This window comes from Phocoena phocoena, chromosome 12, assembly GCF_963924675.1.
Source record: "Phocoena phocoena chromosome 12, mPhoPho1.1, whole genome shotgun sequence".
NCBI classification, from domain to species: Eukaryota; Metazoa; Chordata; class Mammalia; order Artiodactyla; family Phocoenidae; genus Phocoena; species Phocoena phocoena.
Window position 1 is genome coordinate 46,009,520 of NC_089230.1, and position 10,586 is coordinate 46,020,105.

The following is a 10,586-nucleotide window of genomic DNA, read 5'->3' on the forward strand; positions in this document are numbered from 1 at the left end:
GGCACACGGAGCAATACTTATCTGGGGCTTTGCCCCCAGAGTCGGCCATGACAGTATCCAGTGAAGGAAATGCCTTTAAGCTTATAAACTTAGGAGATTGGTTTAGACTGAGCAGTAATCGTTTTTGGCCCCAATGCTCTGACAACTGAGAAACAGAGTTCCTACATTTATGTTGTTTTCCTCACTAAACCAAGGTTGTGTGTGTGTGTGTATGTGTATGTCTATAAAATGCTAATCAATAATGTGGCATATAGGCAAACTCAGACAAGAGGTATAATATGTACCAGGGCTGGACATACCACTTATTCTCCAAGGAGCTTCTCAGTTGGAAACTATTAACTTTCTCAGTGTACCTTGTAAAGCTTCTTCCTCCTCTTCTTCCACTCCCTTTTCTCCATCTCCTCCACCTTCTCCTCTTCTCCTTTGCTCATCTACAAACAAAATTAGAAGATTTAGGGATAGATACGGCCCTTTACCTCCATCACAGGGTGAATTTTACAAAGAGTTATTTTATAGTCTGAGATTTCTTGGTTTGTGATTTTATTGGCTTGCCTAGAGGGCTGCTCCTCCCTGGAGAAATTAAGTCTTCAGACTTCTGGTTGGCAAAGTCTTTAAATCCCTCTGCTGTGCTCCCCTTGGGGGATGGAAGTGCCTCAGGTTGGTCTACAGTGACTTCTTTCACTGAGCAGTGTATACTACTGTTCCAGGGAGAAATGCCAAATGACAGCCAGACGTGAGGGGTCTGGGCAATTAGCAGGCCTCTGTTCAGTCCTTGGTCTTATTGACTGCAGAGCAAGCATGTCACTCGGATGAGACGGGAATTCAGGCATGTGAAGGAACTGGCCAGGATCCAGTGGCAATACCAAAGGTGACCGGGGGCCATCCTTTAGTCCCCTACCCCAATCTCCATAAGCCCTCCAAACATACCAAGTACATAAAATCTGAATCAAAACCAACAGCGAGCTTGCTACGTATTCAAATGCAAGACAAGTACAGTAGTCCTTCTCTTCCAAATAGGTTTTTGCCTGTAAGCCCCTTTTTATGTAGAAATGCTAAACCTGTCCATGCCAATAGCTTAGGAGGGACTATTCCTAGATTTTAAAAAATGAGTTATGGTTGGTGTTAAACTTGTTTGCTGATATTTCCATAGTCACATTGAGCCTCCTTGGATTATACAGCTCCTGAGCAAAAATGTTTACAAAAGTTTCTGGGATTATAAGAAGTTGAGCAAACACTGACTAGAGGCATCTCAGATAACCACAAGAGACATTTAGGATTAAACTAGATTATTAACAGATGGTTGGTAAGCATGTAGAAAAAGAAGCCGTGATTGCTCAGAAATTCCACAGATTCACTGAAAATGAATCGTACCAAAGAAACACCATTTCCTATTTAAATGAGCTTTGTCGAGTGATCGATAAGTAAAGTGTTATGCGTACGGTATTTCCTTTTAGTAGGACATTTGATACAGTCTCAATTGAGGAGGTTGTTGTATAATGAAACAATCATTGGATTTAGAGTCAGAAAACTGACCTGATTCTCCCACTTATCAGTTCCATAAGCCTTCACAAGTCGTGTAGCTGTTCTGAAACTAGGTCTCTTCAACTCTAAAATTGGCATATGTTTTTAACACCTTTATTGGAGTATAATTGCTTTACATGAAATGCCCACGGTCACGAGACCCCTCCACAAGACCACCAGAGACAAGAGTCAAAGCCAAACGGCAAGGGTCATTTATTGCAGGTTCGAACCTGGACCTCCGCGCACTCGTTGCCGGTGACGCTAAGAGGTCCCGATGGAGTTTAGTACAGCTCTTTTATAGACAGGTACAAACAAGCTCGCGACCTTCAGGGGTGGGGGGTACTGATTGGCTAACTTTTAAACAAAGACATTAGTCACTGATTGGTTAACTTTTAAACAAAGACACTAGTCACCGTCTGATTGGTTGGATGGTTGCAAAAGGGGGTTCAGCAAGCATAGTTACAGAAGCGAGAGCGGCTGGTTAAGTTTCGGTTTCCTGAGGCTTTGTTTTTCAATTAGGAATACTTAAGATGGGGCCATGGTTACAAACAGTACAAACAGGAAGATCGATGCAATCCTAGCAGCGCTACGGCCTAATGGCAGGGCATTAATTCAGTCCTATTTCTACCAAAGTAGAACATAGCCCTTCATTCCCCCTTCTTTCATGAACCAGAGGAGCCAATCTTGGGTCCTCAAGGCTCAGTTTCTTCATTTTCTAAGTCCTCGTATGGCTGATATTGTGATCTTAATACCATTAGCTGAACTGTGTTTATTCTTTTTCGGACGAAATCCATGATTTTGTTGAATATACAGGGGCCTATAGTGAGGAGGAGAAGGAGGCATAGTAGAGGGCCCAGGAAGGGGAGGAGGAAGGGAAGCATCCCATGAAATCCTGACCAAAGGGGATTGTCCGCTAATTCTTTCCGACGGCGGGCTAAGTCTTCCTGGAGCTGGTGAATTTTGTTTCTTACAATGCCTGATTTATTTGCATAAAAACAACATTTTTCTTTTAGAGCGAGGCATATCCCACCCTGTTCAGCTGTCAGCAAGTCTAAGCCCCTCCTATTTTGTAGGACCACCTCGGCCAGCGAATCTAATTGGTCCTGTAAGTCCTGAATGGTTCCAGAGAGGGCTTCTACATCTTCTATTAATTGTCTAGATAGCTGATTATAGGAGTGAAGGGAGACCCCAAGACCTGTACTCCCTGTGGCCACAGCTCCTGTAATTCCTAGTCCTACCAGGAGGGGTATGGCTGTAATGGCTCGTTTGGTTCTTCCTGCCCAAAGGTCAAAGCTGGGAATGGGCAATGGAGTGTCTCCCGAGATCAGGTCTACATTAGGGAGGAGGGTGGCTAGGTTGCAGACCCCTGTCCAGTTCTGGGGTAAATAGGTGTATGCTAGGTTATTTCCACAGACAAAGACAGTGGTGTTAGGACTACAGAGGGAGGAGTTTACGGGGATATACTGACTACATCCAGTAGATGAAAGGATTCCCAAGTCAATACTGGCGTTAGAGAGGGAATCGTTCTTGACAAAGCATGAGGTATTAAAGGTAGTTGAAAACTTTGAAAATTGTATGGGAAACGGCTCCGGGAGTAAAGTTGGGTTACATTGTTTGCTGATGTTTAAATTGGCGAAAATGGGGATGGCTATAGGGCGGGGCGGTCCTTGAGGAAGGCAGAGCCAGCAATCTTGTGCTAAGTTGGGGTTGGTGGTATTTAAAAGCGCAAAAGTAGCTTCTAGTATAGTCGTGGTTTGGGGGTCCAGTTCAGAGGGATTGACCTTAGGGCGAATTAGGGGGTGGTAGCTGAGCTGTGGGTACAGATCCTGATAGGCCTTTTCTATTTGTCTTCGGGTTTCTATCTGGCGCACTTCGTCTTGGGGCCCTCCACCGTCTGACATATGTATGGGGGCCCTGGTATTCCAGCACACCGGGGTCCCGGGAGTGCCAATGCATCCAGCCTGAAGGTATTTATTATTATCACTAATGGTGGGACTTTTATTATTTTGTAGTGTGGCTGTGAAATAAGTCTTGTTATTGGTCCCTGTACATTGCTGGTAAGAGGAGTAGCACGTGCTATGCATTGATTCCTGAAAAGTAGAACAGGGACAAATAGCTCGGGGGGGGAGTGGTTTAGGCTTATGGTGGCATTGCCAGCTGGTTTTGACCCCGGTGCCTCCATATACCTGAACAAGGTATGCAGTTATTCCCCCGCAATCCTGCATATGAGTATACCTTCGGGGAACAACAGGAGTCTCGCTAGTACCTCCCCTGCACTCGCAGGGTGCACCATATAGTTGTTGCATTAAAGCATTCTTATTGGGGGGGGCGTTGAATCCTCCCCTCGTGGCCCGAGGGTTGAGGGTTAGGACTGTCATTAGAGCTATCAGCAGTACCTTGGTCTTCATGGGGGAGGGTATGGCGTAAGGTCAGTTTGAGGGGATTGTCCTTACTCCGATCAACCGTCCAGGTGACGTCAGCTTTAGTGGACTTGATGAGGTCAGAAAGTGGGTCCACCGGCTTGACGTGGGTGTAATGGATCCAGGCAGCTATGCTGTCCACCTTGATGGCCGTCGGCGTTGTCAGGATGATCTGGTAAGGTCCTTTCCACCTGGGTTCTAGGGTCTCTTGTCGATGGCGTTTGACAAGGACCCAGTCACCTGGTCGGAGCTGGTGTGGAGTAGGCGGGGGTCCTGTTGTATATAGCTCTTTTAGTTTGGGCCAGATTGTCTCATGTATCCGCTGTAAAGCTTGGAGGGAAGACAGGAGATTATTTTCTGGGTCCGATTGGATAAGGTTAGTCTTTAGGTTAGGGATAATAGGAGGAGGCCTACCATGTATTATTTCGTAGGGGGTAAATCCTAGCTTATAGGGGGAATTTCGCACCCTAAACAGAGCGTAGGGGAGTAGGACTACCCAGTTAGCGCCAGTCTCCATGGTTAATTTAGTCAAGGTCTCTTTTAGAGTTCTATTCATTCTTTCTACCTGTCCTGAACTCTGGGGGCGGTATGCACAATGTAATTTCCAATCAGCCCCAAGTATGGAAGCCAGATCCTGACTTACCTTAGAAACGAAGGCCGGCCCGTTGTCTGACCCTATCATAACTGGAAAGCCATACCTGGGCAGGATTTCTTCTAGTAGCTTTTTAGCTACTATTTGTGCTGTCTCATTCTTGGTCGGGAATGCCTCAGTCCAACCTGAAAAGGTATCTATAAACACCAGTAAATATCTATATCCATATTTGCCAGGCTTTACCTCCGTGAAGTCCACTTCCCAGTAGGCTCCGGGCTGGTTCCCTCTTTCCCGGATGCCAGCGGTTGGTGGGTGGGTGTTAGCATTATGGAGTTGGCAGACTGCACAGCCAGCAACCAGTCGTTCAGTTTTTTCGGAGACATTTTTAATTTTAAGTCCAGTCTGTCTGATGAGATCCTGTAGCCGTCGGGCGCCCAAGTGGGTGCTACGATGGATCCGTTCAAGGACCAAGGTTCCTAGTTTTTCTGGAAGGAGGATATTGTTCTTAGCGTCCCGCCACCATCCGTCTTTAACCTGGGTTAGAGGGAGTTTGTTTATCCATCTAATGTCATCTTCCGAGTAGTCGGGTTGGGGCGGTAATTCCCGGGGCCCTGGATCCGGCAGTTGTAGGGGAAGTAATGGTATTGGAGTGTATGCCGCCTTTCGAGCCGTCTGGTCTGCCAAATTGTTGCCCCGGGCGACTGGATTTGTGGGTTTTTGATGCCCCGGGCAATGTACAATGGCTAACTTTTTGGGTTCCCATATGGCCGCTAGCAAGGCCAGGATTTCCTCTTTGTTCTTGATGTCTTTGCCCTCTGCTGTGAGTAGTCCCCGCTCTCGGTATATTGCCCCATGTATGTGTGCGGTAGCGAAAGCATACCGGCTGTCTGTATATATGGTGGCTTTTTGGTCTTTGCTCATCTTAAGAGCTTGGGTCAGGGCAATTAATTCAGCTTTTTGGGCTGAGGTCCCTGGGGGGAGAGTCTTTGCCCATATCACCTCAGTTTCCGATGTTACCGCTGCCCCCGCATACCTCTGACCTTGCTGGACAAAACTACTGCCGTCAGTGAACCATATGACTTGTGCATCTAATAGGGGCTGGTCACATAGGTCTTCCCGAACCCCATGGATCTGAGCCAGTACCTCTGCACAATCATGGAGTGGGGAGTCTAAGTCTGGGTCAGGTAATAGAGAGGCAGGGTTTAAAGCCCGTGGTGGAGTGTAGCTGATTTTGAGAGGATTTAACAGTAGACCCTGGTAGTGGACCAATCGAGCATTGCTCATCCATCGGTCGGGAGGCTGTTTGAGAACCCCGTCGATGGCGTGGGGGGTGGTGACATGTAATTCCTGCCCCATAGTTAGTTTGTTGGCATCCTTTACCATTAGGGCTGTGGCGGCGATCACCCGGAGGCAAGGAGGCCAGCCTGCAGCCACGGGGTCCAATTTCTTCGATAGGTAAGCGATAGGCCTGGTCCAAGGACCGAGGGGTTGGGTCAACACGGCCTTAGCTATGCCTTTGTTTTCATCCAAAGAGGTGGAAGGGTTTGGAGACATCAGGGAGACCCAGGGCGGGTGCGGATAGCAAGGCAGTTTTGATCTGCTGAAACGATTGCTCAGCCTCCTCTGTCCATTCAAAGGGCGTCTGTTCTTTGGTGGCTAAGTATAGTGGTTTGGCCATTTCAGCAAATTTGGGTATCCATAAACGGCAGAACCCAGCTGACCCCAAAAATTCTCTCACCTGTCGAGGCGTGGTGGGTCTGGGGATGCGGAGGACAGTCTCTTTCCGTGCATCTGTGAGCCATCGTTGCCCCCCTTTCAGTAGGTATCCCAGGTAAGTTACCTCAGGCCTGCAGATCTGCGCCTTTTTGGCAGAGGCCCGGTATCCCAGGGTGCCGAGAGTCTGTAGGAGGTTTCTGGTTCCCTGCAGGCAGGCTTCAGTGGTCCCAGCAGCTATTAAGAGATCATCAACATACTGCAGGAGGGTTATATTGGGGTTTTGTCTCCGGTACTCACTGAGATCCTCGTGTAGGGCCTCATCAAACAAGGTAGGTGAGTTCTTGAATCCTTGGGGAAGTCTGGTCCAGGTGAGTTGTCCGTTTATGCCTCTCTCGGGATCCGACCATTCGAAGGCAAAGAGTTCTTGACTTTTGGGTGCTAAGGGTAAACTAAAAAAGGCATCTTTGAGGTCCAGCACAGTATACCATTGTTTTTCTGGACTAAGGGCGCTCAAAAGAGTATATGGATTGGGTACGGTAGGATGGATGTCTATGACTCGTCTGTTAACTTCCCTCAGGTCCTGTACTGGGCGGTAGTCTTTACTGTTAGGTTTGCGGACTGGCAGCAGGGGTGTGTTCCAGGCCGACTGGCAGGGATGCAGTATACCTAGGTCAAGAAGCCGGCGAATATGTGGAGTGATACCAGTTTTGGCCTCTATGGGCATGGGATATTGTCGGACACGTGCAGGATCTGCCCCTGGTTTGATTTCTATGAATAGGGCTGGGCGATGTTTGGCTAGTCCCATCCCACCTGTTTCTGCCCATGCTTCGGGGAACTGCTGAAGCCATGACTTTATATCTTGATTTGGGGAGGGTGGTTCCTGGTGAAGTCGGTACTCATCTTCCAAGTTCAGGGTGAGCACAGATATGGGTTGGTTGTGAGGGTCTGTTATGATCGGCCCCTCTGACCGAAAATGAATTTGCGCTCCCATTTTAGTAAGTAAGTCTCTCCCCAGTAAGGGGCAAGGGCTATCGGGAATGACCAGAAAGGAGTGGGTTACTTTTCCCGTGCCCAAGTCTACAGTTCTCTGAGTGGTCCAGGGGTAACGTTTAACTCCCGTAGCTCCCTGGACCCAGGAGGTTTTGTCAGAAATTTTCCCGTGGGGCTTAACCAAGACCGAATGCTGTGCCCCTGTATCCACCAGGAATTGGACTGGTTTCCCCTCCACTTGTAGGGTTACCCTGGGTTCGGGGAGGGGGTCCGAACCCCGTCCCCCCTACTCTGCATCATGTGTAAACAGGACTGGGGTGGTGGCCTTCGGTTGCCATTGCCCCTGGTTGGGGCGCGGCTGCCTTTTTTTGGGGCATTCCCGAGCCCAATGGCCTTTTTCCTTGCAATAGGCACATTGATCTCTGTCCAATGGTCGCCTGGGAGGTCGAGTGGCTGGGGGGCCCCCTTGATCTTTCTGAACAATGGCGGCCAGGACCTCAGTCATTTTCTCAGTGGCTTTAAGTTGTCTATCCTCTGGGGCGTCTCGGTTATTAAAGACGCGCTGAGCAATACGGAGTAGGTCCTGTATCTGTTTGCCCTCCAGATCTTCTAACTTCTGGAGTTTCTTTTTAATATCAGGGGCTGCCTGGTTAACGAAGGACATTACAACGGCAGCCTGATTTTCGGGGGCCTCTGGATCCATAGGGGTATATTGCCTAAAGGCTTCCATTAATCTTTCTAAATAAGAGGAGGGACTTTCTGTTTTACCTTGTACAATTGAATATACCTTGGCCAAATTAGTGGGCTTGCGCGCGGCAGCCCGGAGACCCGCCATTAGAGTCTGGCGATAAATGAGCAGTCGTCCCCTACCTTCTCCGGTGTTGTAGTTCCAATCATCCTGCGGGGGGCGAGTTAAGGGAAAGGCTGCATTAATAAGATCAGGGTTAGCGGTGGGTTGACCATCATCTCCAGGAACCAGTTTTCTTGCCTCCAGCTGGATTCGTTCTCGTTCCTCGGTAGTGAACAGGATCCGGAGAAGCTGTTGGCAGTCATCCCAGGTGGGCTGATGGGTAAACATAACACTATCTAGAAGAGCTATCAAGTCTTTAGGATTATCAGAAAAACGAGCATTCTGGGTTTTCCAATTATATAAGTCACTGGTAGAGAATGGCCAATATTGGAGTCGGGGGTTCCCTGTCTCATCGGGAGGGCCTATTTCTCGCAGGGGTAGGGCTGTGGTGGAATCTGGATGGCGGAACCCTGGGTCGCGCTGAGTGCGTCCACGGGTGCGTCCAGCCGGCCCAGGGGAGTTATTTTCATTGGGCAGGAGGGCCGGCAGTGCCTCTGCCTCTCGCTCCTCCGGTTCTGACCTGGGTGGCCTCTCGGGAGGGGCCACAGGAGGTTCTTCCAAGGGGAGAGGAGCAGGGTCAGGAGCAGGAAGGGGGACCGGTTGTGGGGCCAAAGGAGGATGTTGATATGGAGGGGGTTCTATGAGAAGGAGGTCTTGGCTCTCAGAAAGTATGGGTGCGGTTGAGGTCTGAGGCTTGGGAGGTTTAGTTGGTCGGGCCGTAAGGATCTTATATGTCCCTGATGACAAAAAGGGGGCCATCCAGGGAGGTGGGTTTTCTACCAGGTCCTGCCATACCAAGATGTAGGGGATTTGGTCCGGATGGCCTTCTTTCCCTGGTAAGAAAACTCTAGATTTAATTTTTAGGACTATAGGAAGACAAAAGGTACCCTCGGTGGGCCAACCAACCCCGAAAGTTGGCCATTCAGAGCGACAGAAGGTAATAAGTTTTCTTTTCCGGATGTCCAGACTGAGATCGTGTCCTCGGGATTTCACATCCCCAAAATTAGTGAGAAGGAGGGAGAGAGGGGTACTCTGTGTTTGGCCCATGTTTAGGTCCTGGAAGAGGTTGGTTAGAAAAGGTTATTCTGAAAACGAAAAAGTGATTAAGAGCAGTCGCAATAGCGGAGCCTGTAAAAGGAGGAAGGGAGGTTATCGCGTGCGCGCTTCAGATGGGCTATCAACCCCCAGATGGGTCGCGGTGGACGTCTCCAACCACGCCCGACTAGGTGTCCTATAGCGCGTCCGCCAGGACTCTCCTAGTCCCCAAAACAGAAGGTACCTTGAGCCAGCTTACTTACCGATCGGTTGTCAGCGATGACCCGTTGACCTGATGTCTGGTGGGCTTGGGGGCATCCCGGACGAGCCCCCAAATGAAATGCCCACGGTCACGAGACCCCTCCACAAGACCACCAGAGACAAGAGTCAAAGCCAAACGGCAAGGGTCATTTATTGCAGGTTCGAACCTGGACCTCCGCGCACTCGTTGCCGGTGACGCTAAGAGGTCCCGATGGAGTTTAGTACAGCTCTTTTATAGACAGGTACAAACAAGCTCGCGACCTTCAGGGGTGGGGGGTACTGATTGGCTAACTTTTAAACAAAGACATTAGTCACTGATTGGTTAACTTTTAAACAAAGACACTAGTCACCGTCTGATTGGTTGGATGGTTGCAAAAGGGGGTTCAGCAAGCATAGTTACAGAAGCGAGAGCGGCTGGTTAAGTTTCGGTTTCCTGAGGCTTTGTTTTTCAATTAGGAATACTTAAGATGGGGCCATGGTTACAAACAGTACAAACAGGAAGATCGATGCAATCCTAGCAGCGCTACGGCCTAATGGCAGGGCATTAATTCAGTCCTATTTCTACCAAAGTAGAACATAGCCCTTCATACATTGTTGTGTTAGTTGCTGCTGTATAACAAAGTGAATCAGCTATATGTACACGTATATCCCCATATCCCCTCCCTCTTACGTCTCCCTCCCATCCTCTCTACCCCACCCCTCTAGGTGGTCACAAAGCACAGGGCTGATCTCCCTGCGCTATGCGCCTGCTTCCCCCTAGCTAGCTATTTTACATTTTAAAACTGGCATTTTTACTTAGGTATTTTCAATCTCATTCCAAAATTACTGAGTGCTTGAGAGCAAGGTTCAGCACTATGACTTGGATGAAACTTTAGTTGGACGATGAATTCATAGTGAGATAAAGAACTAGACTCATCAATTATACCTCAGTTTTTAAAAAAAACTTTAAAAATCATAAGAAAAAAGAACTAGCCTCAAAGACTACTGGTCAATGTCAGCTTTATATACGGGTCTTAGTGGGTGTCCCACACAACTCTTAAATTTTGTCCTGTTCAGCGTATATTGAAACATTTTGCAGAAATATAGAATTGATTATTAAAGCTACATACATAAATATTGGGAGGATAGCTTTCAGTTATAGAATCAAATTATCAAAATATTTTATACCCACAAAGCTGGGCTAAAACACAATGCCAAGGTT

General features: G+C 48.3%; 1 protein-coding gene across 1 annotated transcript; it reads right to left on the reverse strand.

The window, feature by feature from the left end:
- Positions 1-321: 321 nt before the first annotated feature.
- On the reverse strand, positions 322-9,136 carry LOC136131864 (uncharacterized). The gene is given in 5 exon segments (XM_065888638.1): positions 322-431; positions 2,552-3,217; positions 3,918-6,061; positions 6,063-8,620; positions 8,837-9,136. Coding segments are annotated over 5 exon segments (5,778 nt in total).
- Between the last annotated feature and the right edge of the window lie 1,450 nt (positions 9,137-10,586).